The sequence below is a fragment of the Rhea pennata genome, chromosome 10, assembly GCF_028389875.1.
Source record: "Rhea pennata isolate bPtePen1 chromosome 10, bPtePen1.pri, whole genome shotgun sequence".
NCBI lineage: Eukaryota > Metazoa > Chordata > Aves > Rheiformes > Rheidae > Rhea > Rhea pennata.
Window position 1 is genome coordinate 386704 of NC_084672.1, and position 22630 is coordinate 409333.

At 55.6% G+C, this 22630-nt stretch overlaps 2 protein-coding genes and 1 long non-coding RNA gene across 3 annotated transcripts; all 3 read left to right on the forward strand.

Moving 5' to 3' along the window:
* The first annotated feature begins 1664 nt into the window (after window positions 1-1664).
* PDIA3 (protein disulfide isomerase family A member 3) lies at window positions 1665-10806 on the forward strand. Its single transcript, XM_062583563.1, has 13 exons — window positions 1665-1896; window positions 2032-2110; window positions 3143-3260; window positions 3706-3813; window positions 4744-4873; window positions 5489-5605; window positions 6077-6202; window positions 6770-6952; window positions 7464-7572; window positions 8396-8524; window positions 9464-9543; window positions 10041-10098; window positions 10390-10806. The coding sequence occupies exons 1-13, from the start codon at window positions 1730-1732 to the stop codon at window positions 10507-10509; spliced, it is 1524 nt and encodes a 507-aa protein (XP_062439547.1). The 5' UTR covers window positions 1665-1729; the 3' UTR covers window positions 10510-10806.
* Window positions 10807-19647: 8841 nt separating this feature from the next.
* LOC134144776 (uncharacterized) lies at window positions 19648-20735 on the forward strand. The gene is made up of 3 exons (XR_009959485.1): window positions 19648-19732; window positions 19851-19957; window positions 20092-20735. It is a non-coding gene; the product is annotated as an uncharacterized LOC134144776 (long non-coding RNA).
* An 833-nt stretch (window positions 20736-21568) lies between these two features.
* On the forward strand, window positions 21569-22094 carry SERF2 (small EDRK-rich factor 2). The gene is made up of 3 exons (XM_062583663.1): window positions 21569-21632; window positions 21717-21825; window positions 21907-22094. The coding sequence occupies exons 1-3, from the start codon at window positions 21626-21628 to the stop codon at window positions 21968-21970; spliced, it is 180 nt and encodes a 59-aa protein (XP_062439647.1). The 5' UTR covers window positions 21569-21625; the 3' UTR covers window positions 21971-22094.
* Window positions 22095-22630: the final 536 nt, after the last annotated feature.

The following is a 22630-nucleotide window of genomic DNA, read 5'->3' on the forward strand; positions in this document are numbered from 1 at the left end:
GGAATTCCTGGTTCCTCTGGCAGTAGCTAATCCATTTTCAAACTGCTAACAGCCAATGTGGTGTGAACACCCTCTGGGCTGCAGTATGGACAGCTGGGTGTCCAGATGGGTATTTCCTACTTCTTTTTTCCTTCATATTCCTAAATTTTTGTTAATCTATTCTGATTTTGGATCCTGTAGGAGTAATTTCTGTAAGGCAATAAAAAATAACAGGTAATGATTTTGTTTCTCTAAGAGGAAAGATCCTCTGCAAGTTTTTCAGTCCTGCAGTTTTGAAATAGCATCTCTGAAGTCTTGTTCTTGGAGGACTCTAGAGAACTAGTAATTTCTCCTCTGTTTTTGGAGAAAGAATATGGTAGTAAAGATTTGGAGCATCTCTAGAAGCAGGAAACATTAGCTGTGCCAACTTTATGCAGGTCTTGTGCTGTATTGCTCACAAGGAAACACCACAGGACTATGGCACTATCGGGACGTGGTTGAGTGCACCTGCTCGCAGCTAGGCAGTGATGGTTGGCACTTCAGCGGTATTAAAGGATGCAATCAGATCAGGCAGCCAAACGGCAAAGGTTATCAGTGAAGGCCAGTGGATTAAGACAAGCCTGGTGCTGGGTGTGGCTATACACTGAGGACTGCAAGCCCAGGAAATGCAGCCCTGCTTTCTAGCGCCGTGGGAAGGATCCTGTAGAAGGATGCAAGTGCAGGCGTGTAAGAGCGATAGTGAAAGCAGAGGCTGAAGCAGTTGTGAGAGCCCTCTCCCATGGCTGCGCTGCCGGTCTGCCGTGCTGGAAATGCATTTGCAGAGTGCTCTGAGCAGAAACAACTCCAGTACCTTGTGCACATGCTACCTCCAGACTAACGATGTGTTTTAAATCAGTGATGGCTGTGGCAGGGTTTCTAACGAGCAAGTAGCGATGATGAAGTGAATCAACCCCCTTAGAGGTTGGCAGTCACTTAGCAGCACGTGGCTCCCCCCAGTCCGTGCCTGTACGGCCCTTACCCGAGCCCAGGAGGGCTACGCGCACCCGGCGGGCCCGGCCCAGCGGCACCGGGCACCGCGGGGCCGGGCTGTGCCATGGGGTTACCGTGCAGCCGGGCACATTGCCCGGCGCCGGAGCTGCTGCCCGGCGGGGCGGGGCGGGAGGGGTCCATGGCCGAGGCCCACGGGGGCGGGCCGGGACCCGGGGAGGGCGGCGGGGCGGGAGGGGTCCGGGTCCGGGCCCAGGGCCGGGGCCCACGGGGGCGGGCCGGGACCCGGGGAGGGCGGCGGGGCTGGGCGGGCCGGGGCCGGGCCCGGGGCCGGGGCCCACGGGGGCGGGCCGGGACCCGGGGAGGGCGGCGGGGCGGGGCGGGCCGGGGCCGGGCCCAGGGCCGGGGCCCACGGGGGCGGGCCGGGACCCGAGGAGGGCGGCGGGGCGGGGCTGGGCGGGCCGGGGCCGGGCCCGGGGCCGGGGCCCACGGGGCCGGGCCCGGGCAGAGCGGGCCCGAGGCCGGACCGCCCCCGGCGCCTGTGAGGGGCAGGGGAGGCGGTGCCACTCTCCGCCCCGCTGCACGTTGCATCAGCCCATTGGCCAGACCGCGTGTGACGCGCGGCACGACGGCCAATGGGGAGCTGCCACACGGCGGATCCGGCTGGAGAGGCGGGACTTCCGGCCGTGCGGGCCCCCGGCGCCTGTTCAGCCGCCGCCGCCGCCGCCGCCGCCGCCGAGGAGGGAGCGCCCGCCCGCCCGCCATGTCCGTGCCTCGGCCGCTGCCCGCCGCGCTGCTCCCGCTCCTGCTCCTCGCCCTGCCGGCGCGGCTCGCGCGCGCCTCCGACGTGGTGGAGCTCAGCGATGCCGACTTCGAGAGCGGCCTGGCCGAGCGCCCGGGGCTGGTGCTTGTGGAGTTCTTCGCGCCCTGGTGAGGGCCAGGCCCGCCGCCGCGGGGGGGGCGGCATGGGGGGCGCCGAGCCGGGCCAGGGCGGGCGCGCGGGTCCCGCGGGGGGCGCCGGGCCGGGCCGGGCCGCGCGGTGCTCTGATCCCTCCGTCCTCCCAGGTGCGGGCACTGTAAGCGGCTGGCGCCCGAGTACGAGTCGGCAGCGACGAGGCTGAAGGGGATCGTTCCCCTCGTGAAGGTGAGCACTGGGCTGCCCCGGCTCGCCCGACGGGGCGCTGCTGCCAGGCGGTGCCTTACAGATAGGCTTTGGTTCTGTGGAAGTCTTGCTACTGCAGTCCCCTAACAGCCTCTCTGATGAGCGCATCCGGTCTTCTCGTGGCTCTAAGAGCTTTGAGCAGCTTCGTGTCTTCGAAGACTTAGACACCAGGGAATGATCTGGAAACTGAATCCAACAGGGACTGCTGTCCATTCACTTGGTGTACAGAGATTAATGAGGGTGTGTACCAGCGTCTGAAAGAGGACTTACCCAAACTAGGCATGAAGAAGCCTCTTCTCTTAATGTGTAGTTTAGTATGGGTGTTAGTGCAGTACTATGCTCATTGTATTGTTTCTTGACTTCATAAAATAAGGGTTGATGTGAACAGGCTTTCTTTTCTGCCAGAAAACTCGTACAGTTTTCTGAGGATGGGGTTTCCACCTCGAAAATGCCCTGGATTTTGGCACCATAGTCCCTGTGTTGACTGAGGTCAGCCATGGCAGGAACTTCAGGATTGATAAGGTCCTGAAAACAGTTAATTTCTGTAGAGTCTCTCATTAACTGTAAGAAATCTAGCCTTTTTAGGTTTTTTTTTGTGTGTGTGTATGTGTTGTCTGGTCACACAGGCAGCTATTGATTTTTTTTTTTCAGTATTTTCTCAAAGATTTTTCTGGCCATGTTATTACCTCCATCCAACTTTTTTTCCCCAGTAGTACAGCTATTGATTGTTCTATAATGTATGCTGTATAACAGATACATCTTGGACCACCTGCTTGGATGTGTTAGGCCTGGCTTTTGATCTTCTACATCTGGCTGTCAAATGCTTCTCAGACCCTTGTGCTTTGTGTGAAAGGAATCCAGCTCTGCTTAAGGACACCTCCTGATTTTTAAAGGCCTTTAGGCTTCATCTTTACATTATGTGATGATGTGGAGATGTGGGCAAGTGGCAGAGCTGTTGTCTTCAGTGTGTACGTAGAGTTAAGACACTGAGTAGCAATATTTCTTTTCCTTTAGGTTGACTGTACAGCAAACTCTAACACCTGTAACAAATATGGAGTCAGTGGCTACCCCACTCTGAAGATTTTTCGAGATGGTGAAGAGGCAGGAACCTATGATGGGCCCAGGACAGCAGGTAGAGGCTGGTTAATCTTTATACATCTAGCAATAGTGCTGAAGGAAAGTCCATATTTTGTATAATTGTTTGATATTAAATGTGTTGAGAGGTGAAAAGAAGGCTATCCTCCCCTCCTTCAATTCTGTGTTAGGAGAGCCCTCGATGCTTAGTGTCCCTTATAAAAGACACCTTTAAATATGAAAAGATCTACATTATCATTAAGCTATAGCATCCTTGATGGACTATTATTATTATTATTATTACTATTTTGAAATTGCAGTCCTCAAACTCTCTTTTAGACTATTTCCTCTGTGAATTTGATGCTACCAGTACTTCAGTTCATATTGTGTTTCATGGGAGAGGGGTATAGACTCTGAAAAACAGCTTTTGTTTGGGGAAACTTGAAAAAGTCTTGTGGAATTTTGTATTGATTCCTTTAATAACTATGAACTTTTTTGTTAAGATGGGATTGTCAGTCACCTCAAGAAACAGGCAGGACCTGCTTCAGTGGCTCTCAGTTCCGTGGCTGACTTTGAGAAATTCATTGGTGACAAAGATGCTTCTGTAGTGGGTGAGTAGTGGCTCACTGCAGCACTTAAGGTTCTGGTTACTTATCTCTGGAAGATCTTGTGGAGATACACAGTGAAAGGACAAGAGGCAGTATCATAAGCTGTAACAATGGGAACTGGAGCTGGATGTGATCAAAAAAGTTCTTCATAGTAAGAATGACAAAGCACTAGCACACATGCTCAGAGGGGTTTTGAAACCTTCAGTCTTGGAGGTCTTAAACTCAATTGGGCAAAGCTCTGAGCAACTTGGTCTTGCTTTGAAGCTGGTCCTGATTTGAATAGGAGGTTGGAATTGACGACCTATGTGGATTCCTTCCAAACTGATTTTTCTTCCCTGCCCTGTGGTTCTTTGACTGTCTTTCAGACTTCTTGTTGCTGTAGTATCCTTCATAAAGTTTGCTGTTTTGGCTGACTAACAGATAGCTTCAAATTTCTAAAGTATACTAGGGTGATATATCAAGGTGTTAGGCTGTCAACATCATATAATTTAATCATGGCTTACACATGGTAACAGCAGCTTTCCTTTTTGTGAATTAGATGTAATCATGGAAATACAACTGCGTAGGTATTGATTGGCATTCCTAAACTTGCTATGTATCATTGGCTGTTGTTGCCACTGGTAGTGTCACATTTGGTTGCCAATGGAAATCTTTGTGCTCCAAAGACAACTGCTTCTCTTGCTGGGTGGGTGGATGTCAGCATGGATTGCTAAGCTAGGCAAACCCTTGAATAGCTAGCTCTCTCCTGGTGAAAGGGAAGGAATATAGGCATTAAAAATGAGAGAGAACCTGTCAGAAGAAGAGGGCCTGGGCATGCATTTGAGGAATTAACTTAGAAGGGATGTTTCTGTGCGTTACAAAGACAAACGGTATGAACTGCACAGTAACTGCTGCTGAGTCAGTTTTGGGTCACCATCTGTCTTTCTGCTGCAGGCTTCTTTGGAGATGTATCTGGTGATGCTTATTCAGAATTCATGAAAGCTGCCAACAGCCTAAGAGATAACTATCGTTTTGCACACACCAGTGAAGAACAACTGGTGCAGAAGTATGAGGAAGATGGAGAGTAAGTTGCTTAATATAAATATTCCTTGCAGTTGAGACATTTGGAACAAATTCATGGATTTCACTTTGACTTACAAGCTGAGTTTACCTTCTGAACATAGCTTAAGGTATTCCCCAGCTACTGGTAATCTTTTCTCTCTCTTTGGAATTAAGGCAGTACAGCAAATGAAACTGTTTCTTCTTAAAAAATTGTTGTTGTGACCTTTAAAATTCCCTGAGTACCTCTGACTCAGTCAGTGTTCTTTGTCCTGGCTGTTTCTAGATGGTGGAACTGCATGGGGGATAACATTCCCCCATCTGGTACAAGCTGTTCCAGGCTTTGGAGGGTTAATAACAGGTGGGGAAATACCTGAACAAAGGTGACTTGCACCCCCATTACTCTATATGTTGTATGTGGTAGGGTTTTTTAAGTTTTCAATTGTTCAGTGCCACAGCCTATCTGAATAATGAAACAGGGTAAATATAGAACAGTAGCGCTGTCTGGACAACCTCGTTGAATCTACGAACAGTGAGTTGTGGCAGACACTAGAGACTGAGTTCTTACCTTCTCTAACTGCCACTCCTTGGAAATTGAGGAATACTTTTAAATAACTTTATGATATTTGTTTCACCTCAGGGGTATAGTCTTATTCCGCCCTCCACGCCTGACAAACAAGTTTGAGGACAGTTCTGTGAAATACCCAGAAGACAAAATCACCAGTGGAAAGATCAAGAAATTTATCCAAGAGAACATGTGAGTGATGCATCACTGAACATATGATAGTGGCCTGAGTTGGATTCAGCCCTGTCAGAACTTAATTCTCTGTAACTTGCTTTACTGCCACTTCCTGCTTAGTCAATGTCCAAAAGATATGTCTTGCAAGCACCATCTCCCTTGGGGACCATCTTGTTTCTGGCATGGCTGTTGGAATTTACTCTAGATATCCTACCAGCCACACTTCTGTTTAAAATGTAGTGGACTTCCCGAGATGTATGTCAGCTTTGACCTGTTAGGTCTAAATGTGTTAACTGATGTTGTGGCTGGAGATGCAGATTTAACTTACCATCACAGTATGTGAATGAACAAAGTTTCTTGCTGGCTACTGACATGTCAAGTTTTCCTTTGGGTAGGAAGCAGGATTATGCTGTATCAAACCCATTGCTGCCAGGTGATAGGTTCTAGGCAGTGAGATTGAAGTTGCTAACACTTGTTTCAATTATATAGCTTTGGTATCTGTCCACACATGACTGAAGACAACAAAGACTTGATCCAGGGGAAGGACCTGTTGGTAGCATACTATGATGTGGACTATGAGAAGAATGCAAAGGGTTCCAACTACTGGCGTAACAGGTAAAGAAGCACGTAAACAGTCTTCCACCTCTTTTCATGTGTTCCCTGTGTAAGTTTTGTTCTGTAGTTCAATTTTACATGTAAACAAAATGAGGAACCTTAATTCTCTTCTCCCTGGAAACTTTCAGCAGAGCTTCTAATCTGAACTACGGGGGTGGCTATTCTGTGCACAGCCCCAAGTATAGACCACGTTTATCCTTTGAAACCTCACTTGTTTGGTTTTAGATCTCTAGTCATAGGATGCTACTCAAGACCTCAAACTTCCTTACCAAGGTGGCGTGAGGTCCTAGCCTTTGTATTCCCCAGTAGCTGAGACACTGGTGATTAAGCCAGCGGGGTGGAGCATGAATGCACACAGTACTTGCACAGGCTCCATTCAGAGCAGAAGAAAGTTTATTCCTCTGCTTGTCAGCAGCATTTCTATAGGACTTCGCTTTGCAGAACACATCACTTCTCACCAAGGAGTTCCTTATTCAGTGTTTGCTTCAATTTGAAAGGTGTTATATCATGCAGAAGATATTCTGTTCAGTATTCATGGGAATCATGGCTTTTTTTCCTTCTCCCCAGAGTTATGATGATTGCAAAGAAGTTCTTGGATGCTGGCCATAAACTGTCTTTTGCTGTTGCTAGTCGAAAAACCTTTGGCCATGAGCTTTCAGAGTTTGGTCTAGACAGCAGCACGGGTGAGGCTCCTGTTGTTGCCATCAAAACAGTCAAAGGAGAGAAATACGTCATGCAGGAGGAATTTTCGTAAGTTGTTGAACTTAGCAGTGTTGTCTCTCACTTGATAGGCTTTGGTCTGTGACAAGCTCATGCTTCATTAGCCTGAAAGAAGCTGGAAAGCTGGATATTCCTATAGGAAAAAGACTGCTGGGTCAAAATGTCTCCTACTTGTCAGGTCTACTTTACTGCTCTGTAGAGAACTTGCAGCCCCATCTATTGTTAATGCAAAGGTAGAGAATTTAATTAAAGATATATTTAAATGTTTAGAAAATACATTAAAGGTACAGGTGGGAAAAGCTGTACCTTTCTTCAGGGTGGGGCTGGAAGGCCTAAAATCTAGAAAGGGGTGTGTATCCTGTCAAGACCCTGACAACGTCTGTTGCGTTTGTCCCAGGGTCTTCTAAGCCAGCCCCAGACTAGTGCTCTCAGGTGTAGAACATCTGTTCTGTGGGTGGAAGGACCTTAAATCAGCCTTGAAAAATATCCTCTCTCATCCTGTATGTGTCATGATGGCTATATAATGTCACTTTACTTTCAGCCGTGATGGGAAGGCTCTGGAGAGATTCTTGCAAGATTACTTTGATGGAAACTTGAAGAAATACCTGAAATCAGAGCCCATCCCTGAAAGCAATGATGGGCCTGTGAAGGTGAGTGCCCCTGTGTCTAGGTACCAGCAGCAGCACCTACTAGTGGATGAAGGACACTGTCCAGCAGCAGCTTTTAGTCATATGGTGGTACTGTGATTGCTCTGTTGGGGTATCTTGAGGAAACCGGTGCTGTGATACACGGGAGGAGAACTCATTCCCTTCGTATTGCAGTTGTCTGAGCCAAGGGAGAAATGCAGCTTGCAGTTCTGATTTCAGATTTTCTCTTGGCATAGTAACTGCTGCTTAGGCATGCTACTGCTATGCCGTAGAAGTAACAGAGGCCTACTGCATTGACTTTTCCTCCTTCATAGGATGACTTTCAAGCTGGTCATAATGTTATGCGTTATTTCTAAAAAGAATTATCACCCTTACAGGGGAGGTACAAATCTTCTTATCCATCCTAGTAAATTCTGAGCTGAATGAAAGTATTCTCATGTCATGGCTTTATAAGGGTCTGATAAGAGTGGAAGCCACTGCTTGTTTATGTGGATGAAAATACACTCAGCCAGTCTAGCAAAAATGATTCCTTAGTATGGAATTTGTTGGGATTACAAAAAAAAAAAATCCCTCTTCTTCCCTAAACCTCACTTGTACGTAGTATCTGCATCTTATGATAAGTTTTTGTCTGTAAATAGAGCATATTATAGCTTGGTGAAGGGCTATTTAGTTATGTTGATGCTTATTATATAGGTGTGGTTTGAATATTACTACTTGCTCTGGGAGGGCCAACCTTTCTTGGGCAGAGTGTGTGGATCATGTCATGTTTTGACCTCCTGCTGTTGACCTTACAAAACTCTTAACTTGTATGATTGAATACTATCAGGTGGTAGTTGCTGAGAACTTTGATGAAATTGTTAATGCGGAAGACAAAGACGTACTGATAGAGTTCTATGCGCCCTGGTGTGGCCACTGCAAGAATCTGGAGCCCAAATATAAAGAACTTGGGGAGAAGGTAAGTCCAGGACTCCTCCAAAGGCAAAGTCAAATCTTGCAGCACTAAACAATCCTGCAGGTTTTGTCTATCTAGCCTATAATATAAGGTAGCATAACTGTGCCTTCTGTACTCTGAGGTTTGGCAGCATCTGGGTGTCTCCTGTGAAGCTAGAAATGCATTATATCAGGATCTGGAGCATGATAATGAACTCACTTGTAGGTTTAGGCTGCTTCCTTTGCTGTGGCACATAAGACCAGTTACTCTGGGAATATTTAAGTGGGAAAATTCCCTTTTGGGTTGTTTCCCTCTGCATAATGAGTCTCCTGTTCAGTTGAGAATAACACTACCTTGCAAATTATAACTCTGTGGACAAATGGAATAGCTTCTTTTGAAACAGTCATGTAACTACTACTTAATACTTCCCTCTGCTCTTACAAGCTTGTGAGGAACATCTGTTGAGGATACTAGAGTACTTTGCTAGGTTCAGTCCCAATTTGTCAGCCCTGCACACTGTTACAGTCCTTGTTAGCCTGGAACAAGTGCCTGATACTATTAAATCCTGATCTAATGCTGACATAAATTTCTTCACAAATCTGACCAGTGTTTCTCTCTTAGGCTGTCAGGCATCCTTCCTACTTGAGCACTGTTTCTCCTCACAGTTCACTTTTAAAAAGATCGGAAGAAAGCAGTTGCTCTGGGCTCCGTGTTTTCCAGGAGTTATGCCAGACTAATGCAGCAGGTAACATTAGGTGATGTATGCTGCATATACCTGACTGAAGGAAGACTCTACGCTGTGCCCCTCTTTACACAGAAAACAACTGCTCAGAAGATAGTCATTTGCCTTTCTGTATTTAGTATGTGCTGTCCTTTGTTGTAGCTGTTTTAGAAGGTGCTGATAGATCCAAACCTTGCATAACTACATTGAATTGGTTACTAATATGCTCTTTCCACCAACAGCTCAGCAAAGACCCCAACATTGTCATTGCCAAAATGGATGCTACAGCCAATGATGTGCCTTCTCCATATGAGGTTAGAGGGTAAGTGTTACTGTTGGTATATTGCTATTTTAATAGAAGGGTCCAGGCTTCTGGCATGCTGTTGCTGGATATTAATGTGTGAAGAAATTTAGTCAATCAAATGACTTTCATCTGCCTGGCTTCCTTGGGGTTCTAGTCTCCTGGCCTTGTCTAAAGGCCTGTTTTGCTGACAGCTTCCTCTGTGATTCTTTTGAATCTGCTGTGATGCTGTTATTGGTGTAAAAATGCCATTGGGCTCACTTTCCTGAAAACAGTTAAGCTGGCAAACCTGGACCTAGTTGAACTTGGCCAACTCTGCAAACAGGGCCAGCTTCTGGAGGCCCTACCTACCAGCTGAGGGTTGGTGTGCCAGAGCTCCTTAAACTGTTACCGTGTTACATCAGATACCGTAGGGTGCAAGTCCCCTTGGTGAGAGCTAGTGTGATGTTTTTTCTAAAAGGGCAAAGCCTAAAGAAAACTAATCACACTAGGAACTGAGATGTCTCTTCTCTCCCCAGCTTCCCCACCATCTACTTTGCTCCAGCTGGCAACAAACAGAGTCCAAAGAAGTACGAGGTGAGTATTGTTCTGCTTTTGGAGCTTGGGGATTTGTGTAGAGATTAGGCAGAATCCAGGTGTCCAAACAATGTTGAGTCTCTAGAGCTGCCAATTGCACTCTAGCCCTGTTGCCCTGGGAACGCACCTGGTGATACCTGTTGGGAATGTTCTGCTGCATGCTGCAGACCCAATGGGGGAGAGCTCTGCTTCCAGTTGCTTTGGTCTTCTGCTTGGCATCTGAACTCTCCTTCTAGCAAAGAAGTCCTTAAGGACTACAAGCACTGCCTTATCTATTTGTGCTTTCTACAGGGTGGCAGAGAAGTGAGTGACTTCATTAGCTACTTGAAGCGGGAGGCAACCAATACCCCTGTGCTGCAGGAGGAGGATAAAACCAAGAAATCCAAGAAGAAGGCAAAGGAGGATTTGTAAAGTACCCACTCACCATCTTGTCAGGATGAGCTCTGTGTGAATTGGGGGAGCACTGGGCAGTCTGGGGTCAAATCTGGGTTGTGGAGAGCCAGTGAGCAATGCCATGTGGGCTGGAGGGACCCAGCTGCTGTATCTAGTTCTGTTTAATTCCCTGCCGTCTCTTAGCTGCACTGTTGTGGGGCTCCCCAGACTGGCTTGTTTTGTGGTTTGGGAGGGGGTGGGGGGCAGGGTTATTTTCTAATTTTTTTTTTGTACATCTGGAGAAGTGAAACAATAAAATGACCCCCTTAAACCCAAGTTTCTCTGTTCTGTGGAGACTTCTCAAAGCCAAGATACTACTGCATGTAGGCAAAAACTTTTACTGTGAATCTAGTTTAATGCACCTTTAGAAGGCTTTGTCTTCTAGATTAAGATCAGCCTACTTTTTTTTTTTTCTCTTTTGCTTGGTTAATGAGAGTCATTTCAGAGTGCAGTGGCAGCAAATGCCTCAGTGTGCTGTGCTTTGGGTGCTGCAGTGACACAGGCTTGGGGCACAAGGAATCTATTCACAAATACTTCTGTTGTCTGCATTCTGCTTGATGGGGTAGTAATGCTGCTTCAGCAAACTTGGAGGTATGTAGCACTTAATGTGACTGTTGAGTATACACAAATTTCAGGTATACAGAGCAGCCTAGTGGTAGAGCTTGCTCAGCAGCATATAAATGGCAATTAATCAGCTTTTCAGCTGGTGTAGAAGTAATAACATGTATGAGAGAAGCACTAGTAACTACATATTCTACCAAAACAGATATGACCACCTCTGAATGAGTTTTTTGCAGCCAGCAGACTTCTCTGGCAAAGATCCTTGTCTGTGACTCTCGTGTGGTTGCGGCAGTTAAAACCTATTAATTTTAAAGTCATTATTTCTCTTGAAATAGTGGCAGTAGAAAACCACCCTGTAGTAGTGGCTTTCAAATCCTCCTTTTGGAGGAGAGGAATATGTTACTGTGCTGCAGTCTGATTGTGTAGGCTGTGATTGATGGGCTCAGGCAGTCCTTTGTTTTTTGGATTAGAATGTGCTGGCAGGGTAAAAGTTGGAATTGATACTATGGATGAACTGAGATGAGCTGTTGCACTTGACCTTTGTGTCTGTCAGACCGCATGCGAGTTAAGTGAGAGATTGGTAGGCTCATAACACAGTGTTGCAGCAGTAACCATGGTGAGAGCCAGTGCTTGCTTTCTCTGTGGATTCCTCCCCCATACTTCCAAAGGGCTGTGTACTGGTTGTTATTACTGCTCAAACTTTCTGGGTATAGCAGATCACACAACACTCAACGTGGTCCTATGTCTACAGCAGCCATGTAGAATCAGTTTTTGAAGTACAAGAACTCTTCCAGCTACATCTTTCTATGCTAATGGTTCTGATTTGACAGCTGTTCTGTGTCACAGAGCAAATGTTAAGGTACTGGGTGACAGGGAAGGATGACATTCAGTGATCCTAGAGCAAAGTCTGAGTTGCTTACATGTCAAGCTGACAGAATCCCTGCAGCAGGCTGCAGACCTGATGCAAGGAACGGGGAAGTGCAGCAGGCCCCTGTTTTTGACTGCTGATAACTAACTTGTATAAAACTGGAGTACTATTTCCTTAATGGGGAAACTACCACCCTGGGCCAGGTAAGGGAAAGCTTTTCTCTAATGCTTACCTTGTTCCAAAGTCTGACTCTTCAGAACTGATGGTAGCTGGGCACTAAGCTTGACTTAGGTTTTTCAAATGGTATGACTGAGAGCCACTCCTGATAAGCATCAATGTCTGTTTGCAGGCCAGCAGCAGTGAAGCAACCTCAGCATTTTTGGGTGTTCCCTAGCAAGAGGGGTAAGGAGGATGTGAGAAAGGTATTGTGCTATGGCTAGGAGAGCAACAGTAGTGGTGCTTTCCCAGATGTACAATATTGCACGCAGCAGCTAAACTGAAGCTAATGAGTTTCATGAGGAGAAACAGAATTCTAAGGAAGACTTTATTCACAGATAACTCAGCAGGACATGTCATCAGACCTACTAATGTGATTGACAAGGGCCTTGCTTTGGCTTCCATTTTGCTAAGAGCAAAACTGCTTTGGCAGTCAGCAGTGAAAGCTACCTCTGTTTAATGCTGCTTCCTGGCTCAATCCCACCAGAAGGTAGTTGCCACCCAAAGAATTGTCTAAGTGGCAGAGACCTGCTTGGGTTGGCACAGACCTCAGCAAAAAGGCCTTTGAGCACCTTTTGCAGCCTTTCCTCTGTCCCAGGCAGAATGGCTGGGCAGCCAGTGCTGCAGTCTTCTCCTGCAGGGAGTAGCAAACCAGTTTGCAACAGGTCACCCAGAGCGGCATGCAGCTGAAAAACTTGCTTCTAATAGCAACTAGGCAGCTGTCCTGTGCAATAGCCACATAGGGACTATTAGGCACTAGGGGAAGCACTGACAATATTGTGTTAGCGCTCAATCCAACCTTTAACCTAATGCACTTTCTCTGTGTGCTTCTACATTCCAGCATGGGCATGAGTCTTAAAGCTTGGAGAGGGAAAGGAATGAGTTCTGCAGCAGCTTGCTTAGAAGTTCCTGCTTCCTTCAAATTGTAGGATCAGGTTTTTGATGTGAGACAGCTTCTGGTGAAGGTACTCACAGCGACATTTCTCCTGCTGGTAGCTGGGATAAGTCTGGGAGGAAGGGGGAAAATAAAAGTATAGGTCAGCTCCTGGAGTGAGCCAAGTCCCTAGCGTGCATCCAGCCTTACCTTCTTGAAGTGGTTGTATTCATGCAAAATTGTAGCTTCGAGTGCCTGAAACCCAAGAGAAGCAGATGAGCAGAATTGGAGGGGAGCTGTACTGCTCATGCCCCTGGTCTTCCACACTTGCCTTGCGTTCTTCTGTTCCTTGTTTCAGAGACTTCATTTTGGCTCCCAGTTGAATGAATTTCCGGCTCATGTTACCGATACGAGCATGCAGGTAGCGGTACTCTGTGTAGTCTGCACTAAATGCTGCCTCATAGGCTCTGCACTGTTCCACTGAGCAGATGATACGATATTTTCTGCCACAACCAGGAGAAAGGGCTTATTCTTCCTGTGTCTATGAGACCACTGCAACAGGGAAGAGCCTTTGCCCTTGGCAGGGGAGAGGGCTGATAGCGCTATGTAGTGTCCAGCAAAGAACAGAGTGCTGTGACCCTGGTACCTACCTGCTGAGTCTGGGGCCTGGCTTGCAGCCCTTCCTGCTGCTAATGCTGCTGTTAGGCAGGCAGCTTGGTCTCTGTGAAATGCTGTGGGGCTGGTTCTAAATTACTCTAAGCAAGGGAGCTTTGGAGCAGTGACTGTCCAAGCTTCACTTACCGCAAGTAATCTGGGATCTCTGCTGAGGATGAGCTGCTAGCCTGTGACCTGGCATCTGGCAAGGAGCAGAAGATCACAAGAATTAAAACTTCCCTAGACCATCTCTTCCTCCTAGCCAGAACCTGCCTTGCTCCTGTGTATCCTGCAAGCCTGAGAAGACCTGTTTCTTGCAAGCCAAGCTTGTAGTCACACAGCTCTGGCAGATATGGAGCCCTGTGTCCCACAGGGGAGTTCAGAGGCCTTCTCAGAAGGCCTAGGGGATCCTACTGAATGGCTGCCCTGAGATCTCTGGGGACAGGGGGTAAGGGCTGTGTTTTAACCTCACCTGCTCAGACCCTTTAAGAGCTCTCCAGTCAACAGTGCAGCTAAAGGAGAGAGAATACCAAGCCATAAGGCTGGGCAATAACCCAGAGTTGCACCTTACTGGTCCTTGTTTTGGCCTGCAGAGTCAAAACCTCTCCGCTTACCAGCAGTCCTGTTTTGGGTCACCTGCCTCCCTACTGAGACACCCTGGGATCTGGCTAGCTTCTGCTTTGCAGGCAGGCTGAACCTACATGCCATGGGGTTCTGTCTGTGGCCATTCTGCCTAGACACCTGCTCACCTCTAGGTGCAGGGAGGTGCTGCTCCAGGTGCAGGTCTTCTTCCCAGTCACCATCTGCTTCCTCTGTGCTCACTTCTCTCTCTGAGCTTTGCAGCTCATCAGCCTGGTGGCCCAGGGGCAGAGGCCCAGCTTGCTGCTGGCCCTGTGCTCCCAGCTGCTCCATGCTGGTCACCTGCAGGCTTCTGTGCTGCTCTTGCAAGCCAGAGGCAGACTCCAGGGCTTGGGACCTCTTGCTGCCTCTTGCATCTGAGAAATTCAGCAGTGCCAGGCATTTCTGAAATACAAATCAGCTTTGCCTCAGGGCTTGTCCTGGACCCCTGCTCCAAGCCTCTGTACTGTAGGAGCCCCCAGCAGCTTTAGTCTGCCTAGCCCAGAGCTGCTGCATTCCTTGCTCCACATCAAAGTCATGCCCTGTCATTGGATTGTGTTGATGGGTGAGGGAAGCAACAGCAAGGCCAACCCCCTCCACACCCTCTGGTGGCTCTTCTGTTCCCCAAACATGGACTAGCTGGGAACTTGGGCAGCTCCACACCTAGCTGTGATCCCTTGCTGCATGCTGCAGAGGGTGGACTTGACAGCAGGCAGGCTCAAAATCCAGGGCCCTGGAGCTTCTGAGCTTCAGTGGGAGGCACTGGGCTTTGTCAGGGAGAAGGTACAGAGAGGAAGAAGCCTGATGCCTTCAGGAAGTAGCCACACTGAACTAGGTACACTCTCCCTGTGTACACACCTGGGAGCTTTCTGCTGTATGCACCTTGCTGTATGCACCTACAAACACTTACCACCCCTAGATGGTTTCTCTTGGCACCTTGAGGGGACCAGCCATCTGGAGACTGCTGCAGAGGCACCAAGGAGGACCAGGTCAAGGGTACATCGGGCTGGTCCCTGGAGCATGAGAGAGGGACATGACCAGAGGCCAAGACTAGGGAAAGCATCTTTGAACACTCAGTGCCAGGGCAGTGGGGAGATGGTTCTGATCCTGCCTAAAGGGAGCTCAGCACCTGGCGGTAAATACAACCTGCCATTGGCTGGACCCCAGGGCTGAGCATGCACATCCAGTCACCCACTCCCTTCACAGCTGTATGCCCCAGATGCCCCAGCTCCACCTGTGCTGCAGCAGGGCAACCTGCTTCCGCTCCTGGGCCGTGTACCCGGGCCAGTCCTCCCGCACCCAGCTTGCCAGTCCCTCCTTTAGGCGGTAGCAGCGCTCAGTGGGATCCAGCTCTGCGACCTGCATGAGGAGAGCAGCAGGGTCAGAGTTAAGTGCTGCAGTACCTGTGCACAGGAGAGCACCCTGCACCAGCACACACTCACCTCCTCCAGGGCAGCCAGCAGCCATCCGCAGTCCAGCCTGCCCACCTGCATGCCCTGCAGCCGCTGCACGAGCTCGTGCTTGTGATGAGGCCGCAGAGCCAGGAGTTGAACCAAGCTTTGAACAGAAGCCCTAGGGCTGGTTGTTGTGGGCCTGTGCTTCTTGCTCTCTGGGATGTGGCAAACAGAGCCCTTCCCCAGCAGGTGGTTCTCACCTGCCTTCTTCAGAGCTGCAATGCCTTTGTCTGCACATAGGTTGAGATAGAAGTGTCTATATCTAGGGAGAACCACAGCAGGAGTCTACTTTCCTCCACCACCACAGCCCATCCCTCCTGGCAGGCAACCTCCCTCACACTTGTGCTCCCATTCTCCTGCAGCTGCCCCTCTATGGCTGGTGGGACAATGACACTTTGTCAGCTCTCCCAGTGCTGCAGGTATCTCCTGCCCACTGGCATGGCTGCTTCCCCCCAACATGTACGAAGCTGCCAGCCTGGCCACAGCAAGCAGTTGTGCTCACATCTCAGGGCTGGCAGCACTGCTCTCTCAGGGGAGCTGCTGATATCAAGGGCCCTGCAACCATCAAGCCCCAGTGATCTCTGCCAGTATGCCAGCATGTGTCCTCAGTGTGACATGTCCCAGCACTGCCGCGGCCTGGGAGGGAGCAGGTGGCTCAGCACCCAGTGTCACTCAGGCCAGTGCCACCTGCAGCACCCCACTAACCCAAGTTGAGCTCAACAGCTGCTTGGCTCCAGGATTCCTTAGGCTGGGATGTGCGTTCCTGCAGCACTGGGTAGCTGCTCTCGAAGGCACAGACTGTGATTTTCTCCTGGATGCTGCCCATGCTGTCCAGCCGGCTCTGACCTAGCCTGGGAGCAGAGAACACCTCCTGACAGCTGAGCCCAGCCCTGCTCCCCTTGGCCCCTGTGGTGCCTAGAGAGGATCCCAAGCTAGTGAGGGAGGAGGGAGTCTGTCCCTGAACTGTCTCTAAGGGCCCTGTCTCCAGTGCTGCTACTACCTTCAAATGTGCCCCAGAGCACTGGGTTCCCTACAGCAGCTGTGGGCTGAGAAGGCAGTGAGCTGCTTGAACTGCTCTGAGCTCACTGGGCTGCCTGGTCTGGTCCACTGGGGACAGTGAGCAGAGTGTGGGGGGGGACCCCCCTGGGATTTGAGCAGAGATCAGCCCAGGCAGCCCAGGCCAGCACCCAGCAGCTATTCACACCTGCAGCACCATCAGCACGAGCAGAGCTGGGGCTGAGATGATGCCATTGGCTTGGCAGCACAGAGCCTGGTGGCACCCAGGGAGGGCAGGAAGGGGGCTGCTCCCGGTGGGGCATGGGCAGAGCAGTCCTGCAGCTCCTTTGCAACACTTAATGATCCAACACGTCTGCGGTAGGCTCACCTGGGTGCAGCCAGCCGTGCGCACTCAAAGCTGGCCTGCGGCTCATCCCTGCTGTAGCGTGAGAGGAAGAAGGCGAAGAGCCGTGGGGGCTCCCCGGAGGCGCCGGGCACCGTCAGGCACTGCCGTCAGGGGACGGGCCGTCAGGGCGCCCGCCCCGTCGTGCTGGCAGGGACCCTGCCGGGAATTGCACCTGGCGCCTCCCCTTCCCCCGGGGATCGGCGGCTCCCGGCGCGGAAGGAGCATCCGGGACGCGGGGCCTCGCTCGCAGCCGGGTGCCCAGTGCCCCCCGTTGTAGCCCTGGTCTCTGCCCCACTCGCCTCACGGCTGCCTTGGTCCCCTCCAGCCCCTGCCGCTGTCCCGGTGCCCGTGGCTGCCTCGGGGTCCGCGATCGCCCTGGCCCCGCCTCTGCCCGGCCCCACTTACCCCCTGGCTGCCCTGGAAGGCGATCGCGGGCCCCGGCGCCCCCTGCAACAACAGACCCGGGTGAGTCCCACTTGCGTCCGGCTCCCGCCACCCCCGACCGTCCCGGTCCCACCTGCCGCCGCTCGCAGCCCCGCAGCGCCCGCGCCGCCGCCGCCGAGAGCCTCACGTGCAGGAAGCTGAGCCGCGGGCCCCGCGCGCAGCCCCGGTACCGGAGCCGCCCGCGCAGCTCCGTCCGCGCCCGCCGCATGGCTCCGAGTGCGGGCGCCGGGGCGGCGCCGGGGCTGGGAGACACCGAGGAGGTAGCGGAGGGGGGAGGACGCTGGGGCCGTACCAGGGCGGCACCGGGGCTAGGTGACACCGGGGAGGTACCGGGGGGACACTAGGGCGGTACCCGGGCCAGGCGACATCAGGGCGGTACCAGGGCGTCACCGGGGCTGGGTGACACAGGGCGGCACCGGAGCGAGGTGTGGGGCCCGGTGCCGCGCGCGGGGCGCTGGTGCCGCACGGCGGCGGCCGGGGACCCGCCGCGGCAGCCCTCGGGCTGAGCTGGCTATTTTTGCCGCAGGCTCGCAAAGCCCCTGCCGTCACCGCTAATCCCCTTAGCAGCTTCCCGGCGTTAGGTAACGGGCGCGCGGGATGCGCGCGGCGGCGCCCCCGGCCCGGCCCGGGGCGGGCGCGGCGCCGCGGCGGGCTGCGGGCTGCGGGCGCTGCGCCGCCGAGCCCCGGGGGGCGCGGCGGCTCGGGGCCCGCCCGTGCCGGGCTCCGCTCACAGCGCCGGACCGGGGCCGGGCATGGAGGCAGCGGCGCCCGGTCCGCAGCCCGGTGGCTCCCCGCAGGGGGAGGCGGAGGCCGGGGGGCGGCCGCGGGGGCCCGGCCGGGGCAGGGCGGTCCGGTTCCGCATGCCCCACACCACCATCGCGGTGCCGTCGGTCCGCGAGGAGGAGCCGCTTTTCTACCGGCGGCTGGAAGAGCTGCTGGCCCCGGGCCCCGGTGGCTTCGGGCCGCTCTTCGCGGCCGACGGCTGGAGCGACCTGACCGGTAAGTGCCCTCGCCGGGCCCCGGCGGCGGCGGCGGCGGCTCTCACGGCCCCTGCCTCGCCCGCAGGGGACCGGCTGCTGCGGAAGCGCATGGTACGGAACGGCCGCAGCGGGCCGCGGCCGCGGCCGGGCCAGGAGGTGTCGGTGAAGGCGCTGGGCGCGCTGGAGGACGGCGGCCTGGTGGAGCGGGATCCGCGGCTCACCTTCGTGCCGGGCCACGGCGACGTGGTGCAGGTCTGCTCGCGGCGGGGCCGGGCGGCCCGGCCCGCGGTGCCCGCGGTGCCCGCGGCCCCCAACCCGCGCCCCACCGCCCGCAGGCTCTGGAGCTGGGTGTCCCCACCATGCAGCTGGGAGAGGTCTGCTTCTTCCTCGCCGCCTCCCCCTACGGCTACGGCCGCCCGGGCAGGTAGGACGCGGCCCGGGGGCGGCCCGGGGGGCGGCCCGGGGGGCGGCGGAGAGGCAGCGGCGCTGTGCCCGCAGGGAGCCCGACGTCCCGCCGGAGGCGCCGCTGCTCTTCGAGGTGACGCTGCTGGAGGTGCGCGACGGCCCCGACCCGCAGCGCCTGGCGCCCGCCGCCCGCCTCCGACTGGGCGCGCAGAAGCGGGAGCGGGGCAACTTCCACTTCGCGCGCGGCGACTTCGCGGCGGCGCTGCGCTCCTACCGCCTGGCCCTGCGCGCCCTGGACGGCCCCGGCGCGGGTGAGGCCCGGGCGGCGCGGCTCGACGGGCGCCTGGAGGGTGCGGGCGGCCCGGCGCGGCGGGGCTGGCGCTGCTGATCCCGGCTCTGTCCCGCAGCGCCGCCCGGGCCTCAGGACGAGGAGGAGCTGCGGGAGCAGCGCGTCAAGTGTCTGAACAACTGCGCGGCCGCCGAGGTGAAGCTGCAGCGGCCCGCGGAGGCACTGGCCTCCTGCGAGGCGGCGCTTCGCATCAGCCCGGACAACGGCAAGGCGCTGCTTAGGCAGGGCAAGGTGGGCGCCGGGCCGGGCGCGGGGGTCCCCGCGGGCCTCTCCGCTACCGCCCGCTCCTCCCCCCGCAGTTGCTGGCGGAGCAGGGCCGGGATGAGGAGGCTGCGCTCGTCCTGAAGCGAGCCCTGCAGCTGGAGCCGGCCAGCAAGGTCCGTGCGCGGCGGACCGGGCGGACGGGCTGCCCCGGTGCTTGCGGCACCGCCACCGGGAGCCTGCCCAGGGACGGCCCGGCCCGGCCCGGCCGCAGCGGCTCTCCCGTCCCCGCAGGCGGTGCACGCCGAGCTCTCCCTGCTAGTGAAGCGCCGAGCCGGGCGGCTGCCGCCCCCTGCCCCGGAGGAGGCTCATAACGACCCGCCGCGGCCGCGGAGCCCCGGGTGCGTGGGGGAAGCGGGGACGCGCCGTCGAGGTGGGGGCTCCCGGGCGGCGCGGCCACCCCTTCCCGCGGCGTCGGGGGTCCCGCAGGCCGCGCTGCGCCGGGTGCCACGCTCACGCCCGTCTCTCTCTGCAGACCCTCGGCAGCGCCCGCGGCGGAAGGACTGGCCTGAGCAGCCCCGCGGCCCCGAGCCCCCGGGGAACGCCGCGCTGTGGAAAGGGAGAGGCTGCGGAGCTGTCAGGGCCCCGGGCCACAGCGGGCACCAGGCGCTGCGTCGACGAATATGCCCCACCGCCCGCACTGTGCCCTGCACTGCACCCCCACATCACCCTGCACTGCCCCTCTGCACGCATTGCACCCCTGCACCATCCTGCACTGCACCCCACAGACAACCTCCTCACTACCCTGCACTGCCGCTCTGCATCACACTGCTCTGCTGTACTGCTCCCTTGCACCACTCCACACTGCCCTGGACTAGCCGCCTGCACCGCACTGCACCCTGCACTGCTTCCTCTACACTATTCCCTCCCACACTGCACTCCACACTCTTCATCGCACCACCCCGACCCGCCCCACGCCACACCTGACACTGCACCCCGGCACTACACACTGCTCCACCCCTGTGCTGCATCCCCCACTGCACCCCGCCCCTGCACTGCAATTCACGCTGCGACCTCCCCTCATACTGCACCCCAACACTGCGCCCCGCCCCCACGCTGCACCTCAACACTGCGCCCCGCCCCTGCACTGCAGTTCACGCTGCACCCCGCCCCCACACTGCACCCCAACACTGCGCCCCGCCCCCGCGCTGCAATTCACGCTGCACCCCGCCCCCACACTGCACCCCAACACCGCGCCCCGCCCCTGCACTGCAATTCACGCTGCACCCCAACACCACACTGCACCCCAACACCACGCCCCGCCCCCACGCTGCACCCCAACACCGCGCCCCGCCCCTGCACTGCAATTCACGCTGCACCCCGACACCACACTGCACCCCAACACTGCGCCCCGCCCCCACACTGCACCCCAACACCGCGCCCCGCCCCTGCACTGCAATTCACGCTGCACCCCGCCCCCACACTGCACCCCAACACCGCGCCCCGCCCCTGCACTGCAATTCACGCTGCACCCCGCCCCCACACTGCACCCCAACACTGCGCCCCGCCCCCGCGCTGCACCCCAACACTGCACCCCGCCCCTGCACGGCAATTCACGCTGCACCCCGCCCCCACACTGCACCCCAACACCGCGCCCCGCCCCTGCACGGCAATTCACGCTGCACCCCGACACCACACTGCACCCCAACACCGCGCCCCGCCCCCGCGCTGCAATTCGCGCCCCGCCCCGCCCCCGCCCGAGGCCCCGCCCCCGCGCCGGGCCGGCAGGGGCGGGCTCTGCGAGGCCCCGCCTCCGGGGCGGCCGGGGCGCGGTTCCGCTGCTCTTACGCCTGCGCGGCAGCTTCCGGCACTTCGGGCCCCGTCGGCAGGATGGCGGCCGTAGCCTGCGGCCAATCAGGCGGGGCTCGGCGGCGCGGCGCGCCAATGAGGGGGCGGGCGGGGGCGGGCGCGGCGCGGCGATTGGCTGCTGCGCGCTTATAGCGCGAGGCGGGGCGCGCGGCGGGGGCAGTGCGGGACGTGGCGGCGGAGCGGCGGCAGGCGGCGGCGCCATGACCCGTGAGTGCGGCCGGGCCCGGCGGCGGGGCGGGGCGGGGCGGGGGGCGCGGGGCCCGCCGGGCTGAGGCGGCCGTGCCGTTGCAGGCGGGAACCAGCGCGAACTGGCCCGGCAGAAGAACCTGAAGAAGCAGAGCGACTCGGGCAAGGGCAAGCGGCGGGACGACGGGCTCTCGGCCGCCGCGCGCAAGCAGAGGTGAGCGCCCGCCCTCCCCCGGCGCGGCGCGGCGCCCGGCCCGGCCGCCGCCGCCGCCCTGACGCGCTCTCCCGCCCGCAGGGACTCGGAGATCATGCAGCAGAAGCAGAAGAAGGCGGACGAGAAGAAGGAGGGCACCAAGTAGCCCAGGACCGGGCCGCCCGCCGGCCGGATGCCCTGCGCCGCCCCGGGGCCGGGCCGCGCCGCCGGGGCCCGCGGCAGTGCCCCGCGGCGCCGCCTCCTATTAAAGTAGCTTGTGGAGCCCTGCAGGCCCTGCCTGGTGCTGTGCGTCGCGGCCAGCGGCCCCAGCGGGTGTCACGTTGTGGCCCGGCGCCGCGAGGCCTCGAGGAGAGGTGCTGAGGCGAGGCACGGGCTCTGCGGGCATCGCCCCGTGTTCGGTGGGCTCCCTCGGGGCAGCGGGCCCCGGTCACCCCCATAGCTGTGCTGTGGGGCATCACAGGAGGTGGCTGGGGGAAGTAAGGGACGAATGCCCTGGCAAGTAGGGAGCTGTATGAGGATGGGAACATACTAGAAGCACAAGAAAATAAAACCGGGAGAGGGCTGTTTGGGATAGGAAGACTGGTAGTGAGAACCAGGAGGGAAAACTGTGGAGATGGCCAGACTAAGGCCACGTGGGGTCTGAGAGGGGGAGCAATGGTGGCTGGGCTTGGGCATGGATGCTGGCCTGCTTCTGCAGTAGATGGGGATGAACAGGGCTCAGGACAAGGCTGTGCTGACAGGGAGCAGACAGGGCTCATGCTGGAGGCAGGAGCATCTTAGACTACTGAGGACTGTAGACAGCTGT

What these genes read in the sequence shown, in the direction of transcription:
- PDIA3 (XM_062583563.1), top strand. Translation starts at nt 1,730, where the DNA reads ATGTCCGTGCCTCGGCCGCTGCCCGCCGCGCTGCTCCCGCTCCTGCTC. An exon ending in AAATTTATCCAAGAGAACAT is followed by an intron (nt 5,606 to 6,076) that starts GTGAGTGATGCA and finishes TCAATTATATAG; the next exon opens with CTTTGGTATCTGTCCACACA. An exon ending in TCCAACTACTGGCGTAACAG is followed by an intron (nt 6,203 to 6,769) that starts GTAAAGAAGCAC and finishes CCTTCTCCCCAG; the next exon opens with AGTTATGATGATTGCAAAGA.
- SERF2 (XM_062583663.1), top strand. An exon ending in GCCGCCGCGCGCAAGCAGAG is followed by an intron (nt 21,826 to 21,906) that starts GTGAGCGCCCGC and finishes TCCCGCCCGCAG; the next exon opens with GGACTCGGAGATCATGCAGC.